Source organism: Pocillopora verrucosa, chromosome 9, assembly GCF_036669915.1.
Source record: "Pocillopora verrucosa isolate sample1 chromosome 9, ASM3666991v2, whole genome shotgun sequence".
Classification (NCBI taxonomy): Eukaryota; Metazoa; Cnidaria; class Anthozoa; order Scleractinia; family Pocilloporidae; genus Pocillopora; species Pocillopora verrucosa.
The window spans coordinates 14,206,933-14,230,870 of NC_089320.1; the positions used below are offsets into that span (position 1 = coordinate 14,206,933).

The window sequence follows — 23,938 nt, forward strand, 5'->3', positions numbered from 1 at the left end:
TGTACTGCCAAAAAAGAAGAAGTTGACTCAAATGATTTATGATTGCCTTTCTCAACTGACTTGGATCATATACAGTAGCAACCTCAGCTGCTGGATCCTGCTATTACACGAGCTGTTCCACTAAGCAAAAAGACTAACCAGACTACTAAAAGTTTTCCTGGGCAAAAAACTCTGCAATCTTCTTACAGACCAACTGCATGGGCTAAGGCCAACAGGATTCACCTTTCAACAACAACCCTCCATCTTCTAGTACTAAAAGTTGTTCAGTGACACCAGAATACTGTTGTTGGAGATAAAGATGCCCAAAGGGAAAACCAAGGTTGAATTTGTGCCACAAGCCTTCAATTCACTATAAAGAGGACTGTCCCATTGACTATTGTCATTATCATAGTTATCATTTTTATTGTAATAATATCCTTATTATTATTGTTAGCATTACTATCATCATGATTATTCACTAATTTCTTTCTTAAGTTTATTTATTTGTAAATATACAATGTTCTTTTTCAGGATTCTGTGATTTTATTTTGTATAACAAAAAAAGAAAACGTCCAAACACTCCTCTGTCATTTTGCAAAAACCATCAGTGGTTTTAGCTTTGTCATTGCCACTAGAATACCACTGCAGTAAATGCACCACATTTTTAGTAAGAATGTGACCAAATAAATCTAGCAAGAAGTTCTTTAAAACGTTTTTTTTTCTTAAAAGAAAGAAGTTGCAACCCATGGACCACTTTTGGCATTTTGTTCCTGTGTAGTGTAAATGCACCATCAGAACAAAAATTACAGTAATTGACATTTAAAAAATAACTTGCAACCAACATCAACATTTGGAAGAAAGGCCACCTGAGAGAAGACAGAGAATCTCTTACAGACTGAACTTCTTTATCACCTATAACATGATTCTGTAAGGTTAAATATTCCAAGAAAACAGCACAGATAAAAGAGACTGTGAAGGTCACCCTTATGTCAAAAGACACATCAACAACAAAGGGTCACACAGATTTTGAAAGAGCCATGACATGATTGCAATATATATAGACAGGGAATATGCAGGTAAACTTAGTCCAATGCATCAAACCATGTTTCTACTGCTGTACTTTAATAATTTTTTAATTATAACTACTACCTCAGAGTAGCTCCCATTGCGGGCCTATGTTTTACGTAAAACATCCGGGCAATTGCCCATGTGCTTTTGGAAGGAAAATTGTCGTGTTCATGTTGAGATATTTGTTACAGTGAATTATAGTTGTTCATAGAAACCCTAAGCTCGAACAGTAGGTGAGTTTTCATTGTATTTGTGTATATTGTAATTTTGTTGTTCTAAACATATTTTCTGTTTGCAGAAAACCTCCCTTATTGGTTTAGTTGAGTTTTTGATTTCAAGCATTATGTGTTTCTGCAAAATAAACAACACTCAGAGAACAATAATTATTATGAATTTCTTATATATTTATGTCATTATTGTAAGATACTTATTCAAATATTTGTCAGTATTTCTAATTATAAGAACAAAATTGCTTCAGGCAAATCTAGCCTAAAGTTCATGTTTCTATAAGTGACCATATTCATAAAACTCAAAAAATGTTAAGTGTTAACCTAACCTGGGGTTGGTGTCAAAATTTAATCAGATATATAGCTCTGGAAAGGGATTTTTCTTATATATTTTTTTCCTGTTGGTTTTGAGTCATATTGAAATAAAAACCCAACAAAACCTTAGCTCTTATACATGCTCTCCTATATAAGAAATTATATGTAAAGCCAAGGTTAACTTTTAATTCTAGTTTGATGTTAATCCCATTTCAAACCAGTTATGATAAACTGCAGACCGTGCAACTATGCAGACTGTGCAATTTTTTTGTTTGCTTTTTTTTAAACTGTGATTTACATATGATTAAGATGTATACACCTTTTTCTTACTCTTTTGGTTATGTTGGAACTGTTTCCACTTTTTGGACACCACATGACATACTGTTATGAGATTATTTCCAGCTCATGTTACCTAGCAAAATAAAATTGCCATCTCAAGTTCCTAGAGCACATAAAAATTAGCCCCACATGCGAGATTTATCGCAGATGTAATTTGCGTGGACAACGACACTGATTTAAAGGTAAGGAATGGGCTGTGTGGACGAAGCAAATGATTACCAGGATCTTCACAAGACAGCACAAAGAACTTTTCAATAAAGAAAGTGCTGAAAGTTAAAAGTGAACTTTACTGGTAAATAGGATTTTTAAATTGGAGTAGAAGAGTGATTGATAGCTAGTGGAAAATTTTGGCCATGTCAGTTGTGTTCAACCTGATCTCCGATTGTAATGCATACACAGCGGGTGTAAAATGAAAATTAACAGAACAATTTCCAATACACCAGTTGACAGGAGTCGAGGTTTCATCAGTATTTTTTTTTATTTTACCAGAGATCGAAAATATAGAGTAAAAAGGAATTATTATCATTCCTAGATTAAGGTTGTCCACAGTATTTAAAGTTTGCATTTGATACTGACATCAGTGAGTCTTCCACACTTGCATAATGTTTTGCCGCAAAGTGATTAAAGTGCTTTAATCTGGCTCAGACTTGAGTTGTACTGGTAGAATCACAGATCTGAAGAAACTTGTAAATCAAGGCATGCACACAGCACATACCAAAAACGTAGCAGCATTCAAAACGGCACTCGTTAGTTGATTATTACTGATTATCATTCAGTCAAAAACCAATTCCCAACAAAGTTTTCTGATTTCCATTTAATTTCCACCAAGGTCTAAAATATAATTTTATAGGCAAGACAACAAATTTTTTTCTCAGGCTGAAAAACCGCACAATATTGGTAAAATTGGATACTCATTGAAGTCGAATGGGTGATAGGTCATGAATGAATTTGTCAGTGTCTCGTAAGACGCAACAGTCGAAATTCTCCAGCAAACAAAGCGCGGTCTGTATGGTCTGCACAGTCTGCAGTTTGCAGTCTGCATTTTAGCATGACCGATTTTGAACAACCTAAGCTTATGGCTTATATGGCAAAGCTGGTCAAGCGGAAGATAGCTTAATGTGCTGATTGAGTGGGTAACTTCATGCTTAACTGTTACAACAATTATTTAAAGTAAGGTTAATTAAACATAACTAAACGACGAATTACAACCTAGAATGAAAATTACAACCCTTAGGAATATCTGTAAACTTTCATTCACGAAACATGCCCTCTACTTTTGCTAGTTGAATGAAGAATTACAGTTGACGGAGAGGGAATGGTCGGCGGACTTGAAAGGACTTGACGGCGACCATTCTCTGTCCATCGGCTGCAATTCTTGAACCTTGATTCAACCTAACAAACACAGATGGCTAATTTCATGAATGAAATTTAACATATTTTTAAAATTCTTAGCAAAATAGAGAGTTCTGGAATCATTTCAAGACAGCTTTTAAAACCTTTTCACAGACAATTTACGTCATGCAAGCTGTTAAAACTATATACAATTCAAGCACAATTTCTACTCACCGAAAAGCGCCTCAAAATTGCTCTTCAACATAATTGGTGAGAAAGAATGAGGTTTCCACTCACGAGGAGCCTCTAATCCTGCGCGAAAATGCGTAAACTTCACGAAGAGTTCCACACACGTTACATGAAAGAGAGCCGCAACTTCTTACAACCTCCGGAAACGACATAAGTACATTGTACCTCGGTTTGGACAAGGTACCCTCAGAGGAGGGGTAAGTTGCTTATTCCTTCAAGGGATTTCTCCTCTCAAGTGCGATGAATCACATTTTAATAGCAAATATGTTATTTTCCTATAGGTGAATTTGTTTTTTTCGAGATTTCGAGCAATTTCCCTCACATGAACAAAATCAAATTCACCAATGGACCCTTACCCCACCCTAGCTAGGGATCGTGTTGACCTTTATGTTCAGTAATTTTCCCGCGCAAGTTTGAAGATGGCGTTGAGAGAAAATGGCGGCCAGTCGATCAAACGGACAACAAAACTTCTAGCGAAGGTTGTGTTAATTCACTCAGAGGACCTAGTAACCCTCTGTGATAAACTTCCAAAGGTACCTAATCGGGTAAGGAAATGTATTCCTTCCTTTTCAACACCGCGCTGAATATTTTACAACAGCGTTGTTATGTTAAAAAATTTAACTTACCGGTGACTCTAGAGAACAGCCCTTTAATTCGCATGTTTCCTGTCTTATTTTCAGGCATCATTAACTCATACTTTGATTAAAGCCTATGGACTTTTGGAAAACACAAGGTAATTTGAAATTTCATAAAAGCGTGGAAAGTACAGTTACTTAAATCAACTGAATACAGGGGGTAAGTTGTAGTGCTGCGTCGGTGGGCGAGTGTAACAGAATTATTTTGGTTTTAACTACTGAGTTGATGACTTAAATTGGCCACCGTAAAGAGTTTCAAAGCTGACGTTTCGAGCGTAAGTCCTTCGTCAGCGTTGAAACTCTTTCCGGTGGCCAATTTAAATCATCAACTCAGTTGATAAAATCAAAATTACCTATTAAATGTCCTTGTTCACAACACTACCTTTAAAAATTTGGATGAAATTAACTTGAAATGTATGGGCACTCGTAGTAAGGAAAAGCCTTATTTTAGTCTAAGTTTTCTTGAATGAAGAATCCCTCCTTGTTTTGAATCATAAAGATATTTTTTTTGAAAAAAACTGAACTGAACTGAAATTCAATTATAGGAATTTGAAAATATAGATATCAGTACCTGTTCAAGAAACAGGTTTTCCATGTATCCATGACAGGGTCAATTAATTTTTCTCCTCTCAATGTCACCTAATTTTTCACAACAAATAATCTTAAAAATTCTTTATCTTTAAAAAATTTAATTTTAAAACTCATGTTGGATTTTTTTTGTAAATGAACCATCACTGCTTCTGTTTATCACCTTCTCAAAATTGAATAGTAATGTATTAGTCACTTTTATGAGAAAACAATTTCCCTGCCTGAGGTGTCTCTGAATGAGTAATGAGTTGTAGGTAAACATTATAGCAGCATTTCAGTTGGTTAAATGATGGGTTGCCTTTTGTGAGCTCAAGGGTTTGAGCCCCAAACAAGTTAGATGTAACTGGCTAGGAGCTGTTGTTTGTTTTTGTTAGGTTTTCTGGGCTTGACCATGCATTGCACACATCAATGTTATAAACTGATGAAATCATCCTCTTGATTTACTCATTCACAATATACAAACAAAACAATGGATTGATCATGCACAGGGAGCACAAACAATTGCACCTCTGCTTCCCTTCCTAAGTTCTGATAGGGTTCCTAATCAGTCACCTACTTCTAACAATAACATGACCAGAAGTCAGGGTCATTAAATATCTGTACATGCATTGCCTAATTGCAATGACGTATCCCTTTGATTCGATGGACAATTTAGCCATTCTGGTTAGAGATTATGAACTGTAAGCTGAGTTTTTTAGTGAGGAGGGGTTGGAGGAGTTGTATAGCTTGAAGCTAATCTGGTAAAAGAGTTTGTTATCAGCACGTAGACCTAAATTTCCAACATGTTTCGCAATTTTTTCCCACAAATTATTCAAATAAGTAGAATTTGTAATTGCTGTTTTGATTTGTGTAACACACAAATACATATTTACACTGTACTAGTTGTAACACTTACAAGAATGTCAACTTTTTGATAGAGTTGTTAAACCTCGGCAAGCCTCAGCACATGAGCTTTCAGCATTTCACTCTTTGGACTATGTTAAGTGCTTAGAAAAGCTTTCAAGTAACTGCAATGATGAGGAAATGGAAGAAACAGCTGGGGAATATGGCTTAGGTATGTCAGAAATTAATAATTGATACTTTACATTGTGTATAGTCAATGTTTTGAGATCAGCAGTAGATCTAGTCTAAGAAGGGGTGCTCTCTTATTTTTAGAGCCACGCAACAGTAGTTACTGTACGAGAGTGCTTCTGATAGTAACAAGAAAGAAAAAACATTGTTTCAACTCATTTCTATTTTGTTCCAGGGTTTGACTGTCCCCTCTTTGAAGATTTGTTGGATTGCATGTCCGTTATTGCTGGCGGTACACTCACTGCTGCAGAGATGTTAATCAAACAGGAATGCTCCATAGCAATCAATTGGCAAGGAGGCTGGCATCATGCCCAAAGGTGTCAGGAGCAAATTTCTGTAGTTGTAACCATAGTTTTCAGGGTTTTTTTTTTTTTTTGCTTTTTTATAATTTTTACTATTTGTTGTTTTTGAAAAATGAAAATGTTGTATGATAGTGACAAGTGTGGCTGTTGTAAGAATCTTTTTTTCCACAAAACTAATCCAGCTCCATAACCAAAAAAAAATAATTTCAAACAAGGTAAATTGTTATTTTGAGCATCCCCTGCATAATTACATATTTATTTTAAGTTGTTGGTTCACCCTTGTCCTCACCATGTCCCTACATTATCCCACAAACCTGTGATGAGAATAGAAAAAGTTATCATTTAGGGAGGGCCCCATGTTCAATTCCCAAATGAATACTTCTTACTAATGATTGTTTAGCAGAAGTAGAGGGAAAATGATGAATCAGCCTTTATACACATTCTCCAAACTGTTAATTGTATATCTTTACATATCATTTTTAAGGTGCTGACAAGGATAATTTGTTTAACAGTTAGAGTTGTTTTAGTTGGTAATTGTTACCTCTATTCATATGACCTTCATGTTTGATTCAGGGTGATACATTTGTAGGGAGAAATTAGATGCTAGTCGTTCTTAAGGTTTGAAGATTCAAGAGAGGGATCAAAGGACAAAGTCCTGCCCATAAAATTCAAAAGATCATTTCAAAGCAAAATCAGTTTCTTTAGCTTGAAATTCAGGAACAACTTTTTTTCTTGCTAGGAATGAAGCATCTGGATTCTGCTACATCAATGATGTTGTCTTAGGAATTTTAAAGTTGAGAGAGAAGTTTGACAGGATTCTCTATGTTGACATTGATCTTCACCATGGGGATGGTTTGTATAATATCAATGCTTAGAAGTAGCTTGCATATTCCAAAGGTTCTTCATTACTCATCAAAATATTTTATTTTACTCAAATATCTATTACAAATTTTGTTTGCAGGGGTTGAGGATGCTTTTTCTTTTACCTCAAAAGTGATGTCAGTGTCATTTCATAAATTTTCTCCAGGATTTTTCCCAGGTAATATGCTACAATTTTATTTGTTTATGTTCATCACTGTCCTTCCTACTTTGCTGTATGAGCATACTTCTGTTTGTTGGGTGAAAAGCTGGCAAACATTAAAGAGTGAACTGTTTAATTTCATTTTTAAAAATATTTCATGTATTTGCAGGTACAGGTGCAAGTCAAGATGTGGGTTTAGGCAAAGGAAAGTATTACACTGTAAATGTACCCCTGAAGGATGGAATTACTGACAAGCCTTTCATAGAAATATTTTCAAGGTAATTCGTCATGGTATTCCTTTATTTGTTTTTTCTGTCATTTATTTATCTATTTGTTATAATTTTCTTATTTCTTAATTTTTTCTGATTGCATTTTGTAGGGTCATGTCAGAAGTTAAGAAGAGATTCAAGGCAAGCGCAGTTGTTTGTCAGTGTGGAGTTGATACACTAGCTGGTGATCCTATGGCCTCTTTTAACCTCACTCAATATAGCATTGGAGAATGCATCAAATACTTGATGGAATGGAACTTGCCTTTGTTATTACTGGGAGGAGGTATGTCATCTGGCCCCTTGAAAGTGAAAGGCCTGAGATTTCTGCCAGTCCTCTTTGGGGACCCAGAGGTGTTCATTGTCCCATGAAAACTATCAAAAATACCAAGTCTTTGTACTTCTGGTAAATGTTACAACATGATAAAGAGAATGGTCTAGGGATAACTTAAATCCAGGCAGCAGTGTTACACTCAGATGTTATCTGACATAAATTTTTCATTTTTTAGGTGGGTACAATGTCAAGAATTCTGCAAAGTGCTGGACATATCTGACTGGCGTGGCTCTCAATCAACAGTTGTCACTTGATATCCCAGAACATGAGGTAACACTTGTGGCAAAGGCAAAATCTGCTTTGGTTGTCTTAATAGTTAGGTAAATAGTTCCATTTTAAAAATTATGTCTTTTGCAGTATTTCCTGGCCTATGGACCAGACTACCAACTCCATATTCCTGCAGGAAGGAGGAAAGATATGAACACCCCAGAAGATATCACAAATCTTCTTAACACTGTAACAGGTATTCAGAACACAAACATACATGAGCCATTTAAGTTTCAACAACAATAAGGTTTGTGTCAGTTGTAAATTGGCCACAATGAAGAGTTTAAAGGCTGATATTTCAAGCGTTAGCCCTTTGTCAGAGTGATTGATATTGTGTCAATCTGTAAGGCAACCTGGCAGAGAACATTATTTCTGTATTTGCATGTTAATGCCAGATTTACATTCTTTTAGAATTTTCTTATGCTCATACTAACCTAATTAGGTTCCTGTTTTCAAAACCAAAACTTTCCAAATATCCTGCTCTTACGAAGAAATTGATCCATCTAATATATTTGATATCTGTAGTTGCTTATAAGAGGTACTGAACTTTTTTCACTAACAGATTCATAGCTCTAAACTCAACTTTTATCAAGTGGCCGGTTCCACCTTACACTATGAAATACTCAGTAGAGAAAAGATTTTTAAAACCTTTTATAAAACAGATGAAAATTCTAAATTACTTGCCACATGACCACCAAACAACTGTAACCTAAATGGTCTTTTCATAGCAAACTCAAGTGTCAAAATTTCTTCCCACTCACCATGGCAAATTAAATAGTCACACCTTGTAGCACTGAGACTGTATCTTTGTTTGTGTATTCAGCTTGCTTGTTTTATATTTTTGAATTGAATTTATCAAGTAAAATTCAAGTCTTATTTCATTCTTTTTCAGGAAATCTGCAGAAGATTAGATGACGCATTAAGCATTTAGAGAGCATCTTGTGTTTTTTGTCATTGGACAAATTTTATCAAATTTTTGAATAGCATTCATTTTGAGAGGATATATTTTATTACAATGCTTACCCAGAATTGAGAAAATTTGGAAATAGTTTTCACTGCTGATTGAAATTTGGATGTAAAATTTTTATTCATGTCCTATTCAATATTTATTCTGATATCCAGGCAATTGTTGGAAATATTTTCCACACACATTTTTAATCGAGAAATCATATTTGTACTGTGACTTAAGAAGAAGTCTCATTCAGTTAAAGTTGAAACAAATGCTTCAGATAAACAGATTTGTTACATTGTAAACTTGTACATAATTTCTTTAATGATGTATATTAGAAAAGTGGTCTCTTACCTGTAATAATTACTGCTGGTCACTTTTTTTAAAGATTTGTTTAATTTGAAGGTTAATTTTGAGCAGCAATACAAATAACCATGCAAATACCTCTTAATGCATTCCCTCTCCCTCCCCTATCTTTAAAGGATGAATCTCCAGTTCTAAACCTTTGGAGAATTAGTATTGACACTCTGGCTGAGAAAAGGAAATGATGTAAAGATAAGCTTGCCTATGATCCTTAGATTTAATGTTGCAGAGCTGTGACTCCTTCCTGGTTCTCTAGGTTTTCTCATATTTCTCCCAACCAATAAATTCCTTCCATATTTCTCCCAACCACTAAAATTTGGACATTGATGCAGCTCACATAGATTTACTGTCATTGTGTCCTTTTTTATTTCTGTGAAATAACATAGCAAGAAATTAAATACAGTTGAGTCCAATAGTACACAAACAGTCCAGAAAATTTCAACTGTCTCAAAAAACTATATTGGGGTCTTTTATGGGGGATGAGTTTTGCTACTACAGAGCATGCCTTCACCAATGATGAGTAAAATAATCCCAAATTAAAATTATCGCAAAATTTTGAGACAACTTTTACTTTTTTAATCTCGTATAAACATTCTAATTTTTTACATGGTGGTTCAGTATTAAAAAATAGCATTTTCTTAGCAAATACTGTGTGCATTGAAAATATATGTACAGGATCAAATATGAACTATACAACAACAAAATATTTGAAAACAGGTCTTTTATCAAAAATAGACGGCAATAAGGCATTAGACCTCCTTTTTATCCATCTTTTGGAAAGGTTTTTTGAATTGATATCTTTATGAATTTGAACTGAAAGTTTTGTACACCATTGTGCAAAGCTGGTCCTACAACATTACTTCCACCCTGCAGCCCCAGATTTAATGCAAAGCAAAAATATTTAAATATGTATTAATTAACGAATCTTGAACTGCAGTTTGTGACAAATTGGTGACAAAAAAGCCCTTCTTTGATTAAGTCAGGTTCAGTTATTAGCAGAACTATCCCTCTAGTCACACTTTCCAACAATGACAGAGCATTGCCTTAGAAAATTTAGAACTTTTAAAGCTTGTTTTTTTTCTTTAATTTGAAAGCTTCATTGAATGGTCAATGTCTTCATAAAGAAGTGACCTGCATGTACTTTTGTGGTAACTATAGCTAATGATCTATAGAAAACTGTCACTACTGCAAGTCAGTGCAAGTTATCAGACAATTCAGGTCAAGATTTCTGTAGATAGGTGTGACTGAGGCAGGCATGTGATTGCAAACACCAAATAACACAAATGTAATTTATGCAGGCTTTACAAGTGTCTTAAAAATTACATCACTTAAAATCTATTTCCCTCCTAATTTTGATATTGTCCTTGGTCTAGAAGTACACTTTCCATATATTTAAAAGTGGTATTGTGTTTATTGGTGACAGCAAATGATTTCTTGAACTGTCTCCATTTTGTATCATTACCATGAAGTATATTATTTTACAGAAGAGCACTTGTCCAAAAACAGTTAATCCTTACCACGAGATGAATAATTCAGAGACTAATGCATGGAAACAAGTGATTGCCTTTATCATTTGTAACCTGGTGTTTAGAAGAACAGGCCAGTCAGAGTTCACTTTTGGGTGGAATATCAATTATCAATTTATGCTTTGCTCTCCACTAATTTGCATTAATTCCCTACTATGCTAAAGGCAATAACTAAAGTTTTAAAGGGAATAGTCTGACCTTACATTATCAGCTACAGTTGAAGAAATTGATTCTAAGGCTAACTCTTGGTTGCTGTATGTCATCCATGTGATTCAGGAAGCTGCAACACAGGTGATAGCAAATCAGCTGGTCTCCAATGATCTAAATTTTTAACCTCCTCAATTTCCTCTTTCTTTGCCTTTCTCTTCTGTCTTTCTTCAAAAGTGGTTCTTGAAGATAAAACAAGATGAAGGAGCATATACATTTAGGTATCACTTGTAGTAAACTATTAAGTTTGATTTGATGAAACAATCTCAAAATTATCATAACTGAATCATGTTTTTATTTCATCCTATGACTTACCTTGGTCTAGATGGCAAATCTTGAAGAGGAACAAAGGTGTCTGGAACATATTTTAGAGAACCTCTAATTAAAAAAAAAATGTTAAACAAGTGTGATTTAAATATAACTTCCCAAGAAATCACCTTAATTTTTTTTTCAATTTTTGAGTTTATTGATTATAACCCTTAGTTTGGTTCACAAAAGGTAAATATTGTCAAATTGCATTCAATTGGGTCTGATCCACTGACAAAATAGATGTGTACATTGTATGCACACTTTGCAGAACCATTTTTATCTGACACAAGCCTATAATTATAAATAAATAAATCCACATAACTATGTTTGTACTCACCCAAAGTTAACAACAGGCCTTGTACTTCCCTGCTTATGGAAGTCAGATGAGTATTCTGGGACCTGGTAACTCTTATCTCCTAGTGAGGCTGCAGGGATACCATTTCTTTGTTCAAATACTGAAAGGATGTAATAATTAATCAGGATTTGTATGAAATATATATTGAAAATTTATTTAACAAAATATATATTGGATAAAAATAAAAAAGGAAGGCTGGTTTTTTTATTGAATTTTTTTTTTTTGGCATTGAGTTTGCAATAAAGGTTAATAAACATAATGATAAGGAGTTACAGTGTCATATGATCTTTAACCCTTTAACCCCTGAGAGTAACTAGCATCTTATCTCTTCCAACAGTATAACCCCAGCATGACACAGTAAGGTCACAAGAATATAGGAAATGATCACCAAATAAATATTCTCTCCATTGATAAACAAATTATCCTTGTCAGCACCTTAGGAAAGGTATAGAAAACAGTATGGAGTATATCCATACTGATGTTAGGGTGGAAAGGGTTAAACTGAAGAAGATTAGAACCTTACAAAAGTCCCTAAAATTGAAAAGCCTTCTTACTCTTTTTTTCACCCTGTGGTTAAAAATTGATTCCTACATGTATCGTAACCAAATAAAATTCTTTGGATAAAACTGAGCTGAATCCCAAATTTATGTATTACAATCATATAACCCATGTAACCCTGTAATCCTTCAAACCCTACAATTCCTCAGCCTCTAATTTCTCCTTACAGTAATACTGCTGGATCATTCACTTAGATTACAAGAATATAAAAAAAATGATTCCCAACATAAGAAGCTTTGATTGATGAAGAAATTATTCTGGTCATTACGAAAGTAAGAAGAGAAGAGTATAAAGAATATGGAAACTGATGTTAGGTAATTACACTCGTATTTTGAAGACAAGATTACATACACCTGTTGAATATCCTGGAAGGCATACCTGATTTCTTTGCCCCAACAGACATTCTTAGAGATATCTCCAGTGGTCTTCTCAAATAAATTTGTTCAAAATCATCATATGTGTCATATACAACTGTAGGCTTGACACTATAGGGTTTCTCTTCCTCTATATTGTCTGTGTGGGATGCTTGGGCTGCTAAAATGAAACACAATGAACCACAACTATCATGAGACCAGCACTGAATACATGGATGTACAAAACCAAGTTAACACTTACCATCGGTTGACACAGTGAATTTCAAAACAAATTCTTACAAAAGAAGACTTCACTTTAACAAGGGCTGAACAGTCCTGATCATATGTCATCTGTATTCATTATTCAATAATTTGTTCATTCATTCACTTTGTAACTGATTGAATTAGTGGGCTAAATGGTTTGAACCCAGGGGTTACCTATGTTTAACACCACTACTCTTAAATTTTTGTTGAAATTATGCAAGTTTTATGTAAGGTGTGTATATAGTTGAAGCCTCACCCTCCTCCCTGGCTGTAGACTTGACACTGTTTTTCATGCTGTAGTATGGTGGTGCTTCCTCGCTTGGCCTGCGTGATGTATGTCTTGCTTCCTCTAAAGGTGCACAACGAATACTCGAAGTCCAGTCAAGACCATTGCCCCCTCTAAAGAAACCATATCAATGCAAAACTAAATGAAATGTTTAACACTACATTTTATACTTGAAGTGAATGTGATTCAGGAGTATTGTAAATATAACAAAATGTTTAATTGTCATTTATAATCACAAGGTGAAAAAAATGCTTAAGACCTGAAAAATATATTGAATACATTGCAGATTACTTGGGCCAGCCAATACTTCGGCCATGTTCAAGTTGGTGGTCATCAAACAATTTTTCTTTCTTTTTTTTTTACAAACGTGAATGCATGTAACCTGATACACGCTAAGTAAGTACCATAAAAACACGTAAGTAATTTTGCTTTGATTTGAGAGCTTAAAATTGGTATCTTAGAGCACTTAATTTCAGTCCATTATCAAAATCTTGTTGATAAGGTCACAAACTAGATACCTGATGATCTTGCTTAGAAATCCCAATTCTTCGAAAAAGTATATGTTTGATGATCATTCACGTTAACTTACTTTGCAGTGTTATCAAGTCTACCAGGCACAGAGAGAGCGTTTCTGGGATGTGGCCTCCACTCTGGCTCCCCTATTGACTTACTGCCGAAGCCATCTCGGTAATATGGTTTTATAACTGGGTTCTTTAAGGGTACATCCATGCCTAAGAAATCAATCATAACATGCAACTTAACTCGTGGCATACACCAGGTAACGCTATGGGCATTGTACAGATGTTTTATATATTGACCCAATAGTCCTTGATCTAATACCCACTTTCGGCAGCATTCCCAAGAACTGTTCACCATATCCGTTCGAATATTCATGGACTAATTTTTCTCACCTTAGCCAAGATTTCCTCATGTAATTGGCTAATCGTGATATTATTATTTAAGTGGGGTAGATATAACTCAATTAAATATGTAGTCTGCTTGATCGAATTAAATTCCAAGTAGGAAAAGGCTAATATTGATTATTCAGTTCTTGTCAATCTTAAATCGAAGCTTTTAAAATTATTTAGTCTATGTTTGATTTTGTCTTGATCAGAAAAACATTTTTTTTACTTTTATCGTTAGGTAGTATTAATCATTTTGTTGTAGGTTCATTTCCAGCTATAAATTTTCTAAAAAGAAATAATAATGAAGCATAGTAGACAATATTTTACCTGCAACATCTGGAGTTCGACGGAGAACCGCAGCCATTTTGATTGTATTTTGGTTGATGCACGTGTAGCGTCTTCACCATGGCAACAGTGGCTTTGAATGATAGCTTTCAACATCGAATCCTTTTTCTTATTATTTACTTTTAAATATATGGAGATTATTCAAGAAATCTTTCGGATACAAGCATAATCCGATGAAAAATAAATAAAATTGGTGGAAAACGCTAATTTCTCCGAAATCTTACTCGATAGATTTCATCTCGTTCCAGTTTTGATACAGGTCATCTTGTACCAGAAAGCCTGGGCACTAATTTTTTGTTTGAATGGATTTAACTTCCGTGCGCAACATTTCACACTTGGCAAGCCACCGACATAGCTTTCTTAAATTCCCTTCCCGTTTCTGTTTACATGGTACACTATGCGATCCAGCGGCTCAGGATCATCAGGAGTGAAAAGAAAGGCGTCTTGCCTTGAAAGTGGAGAATCGTCCTCATCAACTTCAAACTCAAGTTCACCATTGAGTTCGAGAAGAGCTTTCATTAGAGCTTCGAATCGCGGAACGCTGAAGCGCGCTGGTCCGTACTTACTTGGGCCAAGGTTGGGCAACTCGCCCGTCCGTAGCATTGTTCAGTGTTTAGCCAAAAAGGAAGGTACAGATGACTTTTATTCAATCAAAATTCTAACCCTAGCAGATCCAGGACGCGAAAGTTACGACGACAAACAAGGAAAAATGTTGTTACACACGGAGTATTCACTGCTCTCTCTCTTAAACGATCAAGATGGCGTTGTGCATCACCATGGACTTTTCAAAGACGAATATTACGAAGAAGTACCGCATGAAAAAGATTCTACGAACTCAGCGGCAAGCCATCGCTCTCAAAATGCGTGTGCAAGACAATTTAGAATCCGACATCGTTTGTGTTTAGTTTTGGATTGCCTTTGTGCCCACGACTTTAGTTCGGAAACAGCGGACCTCATAAACCTTCAACATTACGTGATACGAGAGAAACGGTTATCCGAAAGAGAAACGATTATAATTTTCCACGACATCGTCAGAGTAGTGGAGTGTTTACATAAGGTAAGGATACAGAGCGAATGGATATTTGGTAATGGTTTGTTATGGTATGAGATTTTTTTTTTCATACAGGAAAAGCTTTCAATCTGTTTACTATTTCAATCGGAGGCTCGAAGTCCCTCTTCAATTATCATTGATCGAAGTGAAGTTAATTTTGGTCCTACTTAAGTGTTTTTTTTAACAGTAATTTTATCATTTCCAATTCAAAGATTTTTTTTTTCATTCAAATCTTTAATAATTCGTGGAGGCTCTGCTTGCATTTTCGCATGTATTTTCGTGTTCAATTAAGAGAAATTTTTTGCGTGGGTTTAAATAAGTATTCTAATCACGGAATTTCCTCTGTAGTCTGAGTGGAATTATTTTCTTGAATTATCGATTAAAGGGCTACTAACTTATTTAACAGGTAAATGCTTGGCATTTCAGAGCGTCTTGCGCTTACAATATCCCATTAAGGTCACAGCGATGACAATTTGACCGTTTCCGGTTTCAGTAATACACGACTTGTAAAATATTTTCCAAAGCGATCTCAACAAAAAACCTTGGAAAACAAGCTTACAATCTACGGAGGCGTCGAAGAGAGTCCAAGCTAGTATAGCAGCAAATCTGTGAGCTTCACTCCCACGCCACTCTGTGGTGCTGAGATTGTACGTTGTAAGGGTCCATTGTGCTCAATGAAACGTGGAGGTGTGGGCGAAATGTATTAACTGCTTTTAGTTCAAGGATAGAATTGTGACAGAAGATTTGACTATTGATTAAATCAATCATCTAACACTTAACCTTCCTGAAAATGTGCTCAAACAGAAAATGAAATATTTTTAAAATAACATTCAGGAAATGGAAATATTTTGGGGTCTCTGCTTGGTAGAATTGCAGTAAATTAGTATTGAATAGAATAAGAAATGAATTTGAATGAGTCGGCTGTTTAACTCTGGAAAGATAAGGTCAACATTTTGCCCTATGGAGGCAAGTTACCCTACCTACTCTTTCAGCTGTTGGCAGGGTCGTATTGTACCTTTCAGGTAAAAAGTGGTTTTCTTTCTATTCAAGGCCAAGGTTATGCATATTTTAAGATCCGGTGTAAAACAATTAACAAAACCCTTAGGAGTAAACCCACAAATGTCTTAAAGCCTTACACTGAGATCTGTTGTTTAACATATAATTTTGAAGTTTTGGAAACAGGCTTTTGTGGGTTGTTCATTGAATGTTAGTTAAGCTTTTAATTAGTAGGCTGACATGTGAACTTTCCTTCACTTTCCTGCACTTATCACCCTTTCACTCCCAAGATCTCTTAGTAATTTCTTTTATTGTTTGCCATACAAATTTTACAATAATTGTTTGGAGAATTTGATATTGGATAAGTCAAACCTGTATCAAGCCACACTCTATAAAGCAATCAGTGGTCAAGGTTCTGAATTTGTTTCACCTTAATCACTGTAATGTTTACCTTAATTGAGCAGTCACCTCTATTGTACAATTGCAGTCACCTTTGAGTGAGTCCCAGCAGTGGATTTGTATTGTATTTCACCTGTACTAAACATTCACTTAACCCTTTAACTCCCAAGATCTGATTGTTAATTCTCCCCTGTAGCTGCTACACATTTCCTTGTAAATTAGTTATGAGAACTTGGTGCTAGATCAAGATAGCAGCTTCTACTTGATAAGTTTGAATATTCTCATTACCTGTTTGCTGAAGATTGTATGGATATTGTAGGGAGAAGTTTTATGTTAATTACTTCTGTGAGTTAAAGGTTTAAAGCAGAACCACTCAAATAAAACTAAGAATAATCTTTCAAGTAAAATTTAATCCTCTCTCAAAATCAGTGCTAGTAGTATTTTTTAGCATATGTTTTTACTCTAACTGGCCAATTATGGCATAAATCACCATTTTAAATGGTAGGGTTTTCTGTCGTTTTTAATTTTACCCCTTGTTTGTGGAGCCTGTATTTAACAGCCAGCCTTTAGTAAGCAGTTACCCCACCATTCCCCATGGGTGGCCACTTAACCTTTTAACCCCTAAGAGTGACTAACATCTAATTTCTCATTACAATATAACCTCTGAATTGCTGATTAAGGCCATGAGAATAAAGGAATGATCACCAACTAAAGAGGATCTTGATTGTTAAACAAATTCTCCTTGTCAATATCATAGGAAATGTCTAGAAAACAGTATGGAGAATATGCCTACTGATGTTAGGGATTAAAGGGTTAATACATTTCACTTGCAATCCCCTAATTGATATATTATTTCCTTTTTCTCATCACTTTCCTGCTTGATGTTGTATTTATATTGTAAGGATACGTTCTGACTAAGAGTGACATATCATCGGTTTGCAAATTATTTATAGTGGAGCTTGCAGCACGCGCAGTGTAGCTCAATAATTATACGAAATAGTAGTAACCCATCAAGCCAAAAAAATTTGGACTTACAACCATACAGCTGTACATACAAGGTGCTACTTCTTGTATGCGTAGCCAACTGTACCACGGGCATGTCAACACCATTGAAGCTTGTAGCACGCATTCTCTGGGTTCGAGATGAATTTACATTTTCTTGTTGCATATTGTTGGGAAAACTTTTTAACAGTTAGCACAATTTTCTTGCCTGTTTTTGAAAAATTTCAACCTCTTGCTGCAAGTTTTTTTATGGAGACCTCCAAAAATTGCCTACTGACTTAAACATTTAACCTTATAGCATCTATAATAGAATCAGTTCTCTACATGGACATGGAGAAGTTGCAAATGAAAATCCATTGATACATGCATGTTATCCATAGTTTTGTTGAAGAGACGTGTGGGAAAAAAAAATGCAAGCTCCACTTTTAGACTTGGCTAAATCTATATATTAAGTTAATTTCCACAAAATATTGAATACTATTTTTGTGGTACATTGTATCCTAACTCTAACACCCCTGAAAGTAGCCATAAACCATTTAACTCCCACAAGAGACCAAGCGAGAATTTCTTCTCTCGATATCAATACAATATCAAGCAAGCAAGCAATGAGAATAAAGAAAAATATTGATAGAGAGATCATTAGATGATCCAATACCAACTTCTGAGAACTAACTAACATCATAAGGATTGCATGGCAGATGGTGCAGAGAACCACTAATGGGATCTTGGGAGTGAAAATGTTAAAGGTTTAACCCTTTAACTCCCAGAACTGACAAACATGTAACTTCTCCCTACAATCTCCATTCATTATCCAACAAACAGGTGATGAGAAGTTACTCAAATTTATCAGGTTGAAGTTGTTACCTATATCTAATACCAAATTCTCCTAACTGATTCACAATGAAAAGTGTAGCAGCTTGAGGGGAGAATAAGTAGTCAGATCTTGGGAGTTAAAGGCTTAATAAAAATGGGTTTACAAGTAATATGTGCATATACATCTACATATGTACTTTGTTACAAGAGATTCCTTTGAATGCATAGGCAAACTGACAGCAATTGATAAACTCAAAAGGGAAAGTGATTAGGTTAAGTCATTTCTGTTTTAGTTTCCCACAGGTGTAAACCTAAACCTGAGATTCAGTTGCTTGACCTCTCCTGCACATCAGGCAGTTTGCTTATTTTTACTTAGAGTTGTCATTAAATTTTTGTGATACTTTCATTGTTATGATTAGCCTTTTTGATTTATTTGGTTTTGGTTGTATAGCACTCATTTTGTTTTTCTTTTTTTATCCTCCTATGAATAGAACATAAAATGGCCCTTTTAAGAAACAAGTGCAAACTGAACTAGATTGTTAACATTAATGCTGTAATTGTTTTAGCCAATAGTTAGATACTCATAGTTTGACTCCAGTGTTCTATATTAAAAGATTGCTTTTTTCCTCACAGAGAAACATAGTACACAGAGACTTAAAACTTGGAAATATTGTGCTAAATAGAAGGTAACCAGTATTTGCAAACTGTGTGAATTAGTAATCTTAACATCAGTCCGATCAGATCAGCCATACCTTTTTGCAACTAAATTAGTCACTGGCCTTATCAATTCCCAAACTACTGCCACAATTCCATTGAAATGTTTTAAACCTAATTGAAAAAAACCCTGACTCACTATTGAATTGATAATTTGGTCATTCAGACAAAGGGCACATTTGAGCAGGATCATTTTATAATTAGTGTGATTGTATTTGATGTAGCACAATCTAAAATCAATATTGTTAATATTCATACAACATTTGCTTGATGAAAATAGTTAGATAGATTTATAAATTGTCTATAATGAAGCTTGCTTCTTTGGATCAAGTGTGTGAGTGCTTGTTAATGATATAGAGGTTTGGAATGTTCTCAGCTGGTGACAGGATGTACTTGTTGGTATGCTCTACTACTCTCACATTCAAACCTTTAAACCCTGGGGGTTATGAGCGTCTAATTTCACCTTACATCAGTACAGCTGAAACATTCACAAAGATTATGAGAATATGAGAAATTATCATCACCCTCAGAAGCTTTGATTGTAAAACAGATTCTTCTTATCAATACCAGGCAAATTGTATAGAGAAAATTGTGGAGAACGTGAATAATGATGTAAGGGTGCAAAAGGCTAATAGAGATCTGAGTGTGACTTGGTGTTATCAACACAAGCAACATAGAAACATCAACAAGTGTTCAATATACCCCCTGAGTTCTTCAGGATAAACAAGGAACCTTTTTCCATATAATTTCGTAAGGGTTCTTGTCTTGTCACTCTTATCCATATTTGAAGGTCTAACATGGATTGCTTGAATATTCCCTTTAGCACAAAAAGAATAACAATTACAAATTTTTGCCTGGGGAAGCATCTTATACGAGATAATGATCTGTTGAAAGACCAGCGAGGAAGTCCAGCTTACATTAGTCCAGATGTTCTTAGTGGTGAGTGAAATTGTTTTATTAATACCTCACTTTGGTCTCTGAGATCATCATTTTGTGGACAGAATAATTGATGTTCTTGACTAGATGCTATGACACTGGAGTGAGAATACCTGGCGAGCAAGAATTATGACCTTACAAAGATCAGTCACTGTCTTGACTATATAGTCCAGACATCTTTAGTTCATGTTTCTTTCACGCGGATCAACTCCCTGTAACACTCGTGCTCTTGTGATTGGTACCAACTACCCATCTCAGAAAAGTATCCGTCTAAAGTACAATGTAGCCGTAAGAAAACCAACAAAGAATTCAAATATCAAGGACTGATTCTAAATGTCTGTTTAAGGGAGGGGTCTATTGCACCTGTTGGTATTTATTAACACATGTTTATTAGCATTTTAATTTTGAGAGAAGTCGTTATCCTTTTAACGTAAACTCCTCCGCCTTCTACTTCTTTGTCTGTCTGTCTGTCTCTAGACTAAACTTTATGGTTATAATGCATTTTTGAAATTTTAGTCAACAGCATACCTCATTATGATGCAAGGCATCATGTTTATCACTTCACTCACTCACCTTCACTTTCTTCCCGAAAAAGGAGAGTTTAATCCAAAGCTATTACCTTCATTGAATGCTAACGATGAGCAAAAAAGTTGAACTCCCTCTTTTGTTTTTTAAAGGGGCTCCTTATTCAGGGAAAGCAAGTGACATGTGGGCTCTTGGAGTCGTTTTATACACCATGCTGTACGGTCAGTTTCCATTCTATGACAGCATACCTCACGAGCTGTTCAGAAAGATCAAAACTGCAGAGTTTGTACTTCCAAAGTGAGTATATTTTTGTGGAAAATTCACTTATTCACAGCCTCACAACGTCTTAGAAAAAGACAGTTTTTGATAATATTTTATTAAATATGAATAAGTTAAAAAGTCTTTGGATGCTATGAGGTTCTTGGCATTGTCAGAATATGAACAGTCTCTCTGCAACCTCAATCAGCTGAGTAAGCGAAAATATTTGGGTGCAAATGAAAAAGATCACCGCTGCATGAAAATTAGGAAGAAAGGCCCTTCGGGGTCTCAGGAAACGTAGCACCCTCCCCTTGCCCTTACCCTTTCCCTCTTCCATCCCCTTCTGCCATTTCTCATTCTTTAATTTTGTTTTGAAAACCTGGCAGATTAAGCAAGAAGGGAGTAACAGTTGGTAGGGTAACTTGTCATAATATATGGATGAGATTAAATGTACTCTTCCGGTGCAAAATGTTATGGCTCATTAGTCCGCGAAAGTGAAAATCGACTTCGAGTTATCGAGGGTAAAATTACCAAAAAAAGTACCTGAAGGGAAGTAAATATCACTTCGAGTTATCGGGAATTCGAGATATCGGAGTTTCGAGTTATTGATGTTAAACTTACAATATATGCATGAGGCAAATCCAAGGGAAAGCAGTTTTGCTTCGAGTTAGCGGGAAATTCGAGTTATCGAGGGTTCGAGTTATCGGGGTTCAACTATACCCCTAAATTGATTATTTCGTTCCATCTGAACAATTTAACAATGGATTATTGATGGAAGAATTTAAATAGAGATCACTTTAGAGGTTAGAGGGTTAAGGACGGAGTTATTTCATGCATTTCATATTAAGTAACAGTTTCCGTGTACAGTAGATAAGCTAGAGTCCACTTCCCTTTCACTGTGTCCAAGACCACGTGTGGACGCGTCCATGAAACTAGTGCTCAACAAAGTGATTATGACTAATGTTTTCCTTTTCAATTCCCCCTCAGCGACGGGCGCGTGTCTGATAACACCAAGTCACTGATAGGTCTGTTGCTAATGCTAGACCCTCAAAAGAGACTTACAGCCTCTGGTGTGTTGGATTTCCTGAGGAACACTATGACAGCAAGGTGAGTAAATCAGTAACAGTTCATCGCAAAAGAATCACTTCTCCTGGTGCTGCAAGAGCAACAACCTTCTTGCAGTGTTCAAAATGATTGTAGTTTCATTGTGCCATGAGGTTGGTGAGATTACCAAATGAAGTATCTCTTAAAATTGAAAAGGCAACGAATCATTCCCATTTCCCAACGCATCGTCTAATCGTCATTACTTTCCATTACCATCTAAAAAAGCATTTCTTGACGCCTTAAGGTGAACTTTCTCACTTGGCACCGACATATCTTGAACTGCCCTTTGTGACAAGAAAATTGGCCGCATTACAATTGCGCTATAGAAACCTAACCCTTCTTTACTGGGCTCTCTTCCCCATTCCCTCGCCCACCTTTTCCTTCCAATTAGAGAGTAATACAAAAAAGAATCCTTTGTAAATTTCACTTTTTCGTTTCAGTAGGTATCTTACTAACACAGTCAGTGAACCTGCACAAGTTGTCCCAGATATAGATGAGGAGTCTTCAAGTGACTCCACGAAGGAATTTGATAGTTCATCGAGGCTAAGAGCACCAGAACTTGAACTTCGTTTGTCAAAATATCGTGACAATGTGAGCAATAAGGAGCCAAGACTGACTCTCACCCGTGAGAGTCTCACGCAGCCGCCCATACGACGGATTTCAGAGGACGCCCGACCGCTCACGGCGGCCGAAATTCTGGCCCATCGTCATTTGTTATAGCTGGTGATGCTTGTCCAAAAGTGTAATACACTGTACTAATTGTAAAGATCTGATCAGTTATTCTTCCCTTCCGTTTGTTATACATTTCCTTGTAAACAAGTGAATGGAAATTAGTTCCTTTTCAAAGTGGCGCCCTTTAGCCTATAAATTTGTCTATTCCTATCACCCATTTGCTGGACAAAGTGTTGGGTTGAATTTGGAGAAATTGCATTTTAATCACCTCTAGGAGTCGAAGGCTTAAAAGCTTTTGGTAATAAGAATCATAAAGAGACGACTCTTACAGGAATAAGAGTAGAAACCTCCAAGTTGTCCCAATCAACGATTGTGGAGCCGATTTCAATCTGCTATTAGTCGGAAATAGCATTGCATTTGGTTGTGTAGCAACCAAGTTCTAGTATCCGTTAAAAAGAAAAAAAAGAAAAAAAATATGTTGAAATTTGCTTCCACTAATAAATCGTTAAATCCTGATTGGCCCTTGACCTACAAAATTATGCCCCTACATTTCGACGAGAGTGTTCTCAGAGAATTTTGCTTTATGATTATTTTCTTTGACAAAAATGACTCTCGATGAAAAAAGGATCCCCAAGAACATACGTAAGATGATACCTTTCTATGATAATCAATCAATTCTGTGAACAATTTATTTATATGGGCTGCAAAGAAGTGTTGGAAATTCAATATGGGGGATATTTACAAACAAATTATCTATTTCTGGCTATTGCCTCCTGGTGTCTGAGAAATAAGTATTATTCAAAATCAAATTCAAAAATAAAGCGAGAGAATAAAACATTTATGAATTTATTGTTTCAATTTTATTGGTTGAAAGTCGCCAGGTTGTTTTGAGACCTTTGCTGTCATTCTTCTGTTGATTTTTCAATCCACTTTGGTAGAGATCCGAAATTTTGCAGGTCTGTTTTATGATGCGCATGTGTTACAAAACAAACAGAGTGAAAGAGGAAAGGTTAAGCTGAAAGTTATCTCAGTGAACTATTAGACGATGTGATGAT

The 23,938-nt window shown here is 35.5% G+C and overlaps 3 protein-coding genes across 5 annotated transcripts; 2 read left to right on the top strand and 1 right to left on the bottom strand.

Moving 5' to 3' along the window:
• The first annotated feature begins 3,928 nt into the window (after nucleotides 1-3,928).
• Nucleotides 3,929-9,727, top strand: LOC131794824 (histone deacetylase 8). Its single transcript, XM_059112388.2, has 11 exons — nucleotides 3,929-4,054; nucleotides 4,190-4,242; nucleotides 5,650-5,786; nucleotides 5,979-6,120; nucleotides 6,845-6,957; nucleotides 7,067-7,144; nucleotides 7,296-7,404; nucleotides 7,506-7,678; nucleotides 7,902-7,996; nucleotides 8,084-8,189; nucleotides 8,886-9,727. The coding sequence occupies exons 1-11, from the start codon at nucleotides 3,929-3,931 to the stop codon at nucleotides 8,906-8,908; spliced, it is 1,155 nt and encodes a 384-aa protein (XP_058968371.1). The 3' UTR covers nucleotides 8,909-9,727.
• Nucleotides 9,728-9,863: 136 nt separating this feature from the next.
• Nucleotides 9,864-14,524, bottom strand: LOC131794843 (uncharacterized). Of its 2 annotated transcripts, none has more exons than XM_059112411.2 (7): nucleotides 14,396-14,524; nucleotides 13,753-13,894; nucleotides 13,134-13,276; nucleotides 12,639-12,791; nucleotides 11,685-11,802; nucleotides 11,354-11,416; nucleotides 9,864-11,220 (listed from the first exon to the last, which is right to left on the bottom strand). In XM_059112411.2, exons 1-7 carry the CDS (start codon nucleotides 14,430-14,432, stop codon nucleotides 11,091-11,093), a joined length of 786 nt encoding a protein of 261 aa, XP_058968394.1. In that variant the 5' UTR covers nucleotides 14,433-14,524; the 3' UTR covers nucleotides 9,864-11,090. The 2 variants fall into 2 exon arrangements, with proteins under 2 accessions (XP_058968394.1, XP_058968393.1); XM_059112410.2 differs by having other exon boundaries at nucleotides 12,639-12,794.
• A 201-nt stretch (nucleotides 14,525-14,725) lies between these two features.
• Nucleotides 14,726-23,698, top strand: LOC131794830 (serine/threonine-protein kinase 40). Of its 2 annotated transcripts, none has more exons than XM_059112395.2 (6): nucleotides 14,726-15,470; nucleotides 19,308-19,360; nucleotides 20,212-20,327; nucleotides 21,002-21,146; nucleotides 22,095-22,214; nucleotides 22,652-23,698. In XM_059112395.2, the coding sequence occupies exons 1-6, from the start codon at nucleotides 14,811-14,813 to the stop codon at nucleotides 22,929-22,931; spliced, it is 1,374 nt and encodes a 457-aa protein (XP_058968378.2). In that variant the 5' UTR covers nucleotides 14,726-14,810; the 3' UTR covers nucleotides 22,932-23,698. The 2 variants fall into 2 exon arrangements, with proteins under 2 accessions (XP_058968378.2, XP_058968379.2); XM_059112396.2 differs by having other exon boundaries at nucleotides 22,655-23,698.
• The last annotated feature ends 240 nt before the right edge of the window (nucleotides 23,699-23,938 follow it).

What these genes read in the sequence shown, in the direction of transcription:
- LOC131794830 (XM_059112395.2), top strand. Translation starts at nt 14,811, where the DNA reads ATGCGATCCAGCGGCTCAGGATCATCAGGAGTGAAAAGAAAGGCGTCT. An exon ending in TAGTCCAGATGTTCTTAGTG is followed by an intron (nt 20,328 to 21,001) that starts GTGAGTGAAATT and finishes TGTTTTTTAAAG; the next exon opens with GGGCTCCTTATTCAGGGAAA. An exon ending in AGGAACACTATGACAGCAAG is followed by an intron (nt 22,215 to 22,651) that starts GTGAGTAAATCA and finishes TTTTCGTTTCAG; the next exon opens with TAGGTATCTTACTAACACAG.
- LOC131794824 (XM_059112388.2), top strand. Translation starts at nt 3,929, where the DNA reads ATGGCGTTGAGAGAAAATGGCGGCCAGTCGATCAAACGGACAACAAAA. An exon ending in TTCTCCAGGATTTTTCCCAG is followed by an intron (nt 7,145 to 7,295) that starts GTAATATGCTAC and finishes ATGTATTTGCAG; the next exon opens with GTACAGGTGCAAGTCAAGAT. An exon ending in TTTGTTATTACTGGGAGGAG is followed by an intron (nt 7,679 to 7,901) that starts GTATGTCATCTG and finishes TTCATTTTTTAG; the next exon opens with GTGGGTACAATGTCAAGAAT.
- LOC131794843 (XM_059112410.2), bottom strand. Translation starts at nt 14,432, where the DNA reads ATGGCTGCGGTTCTCCGTCGAACTCCAGATGTTGCAG. An exon ending in AGACTTGATAACACTGCAAA is followed by an intron (nt 13,277 to 13,752) that starts GTAAGTTAACGT and finishes TGGTTTCTTTAG; the next exon opens with AGGGGGCAATGGTCTTGACT. An exon ending in TGTTGGGGCAAAGAAATCAG is followed by an intron (nt 11,803 to 12,638) that starts GTATGCCTTCCA and finishes ACATCCTTTCAG; the next exon opens with TATTTGAACAAAGAAATGGT.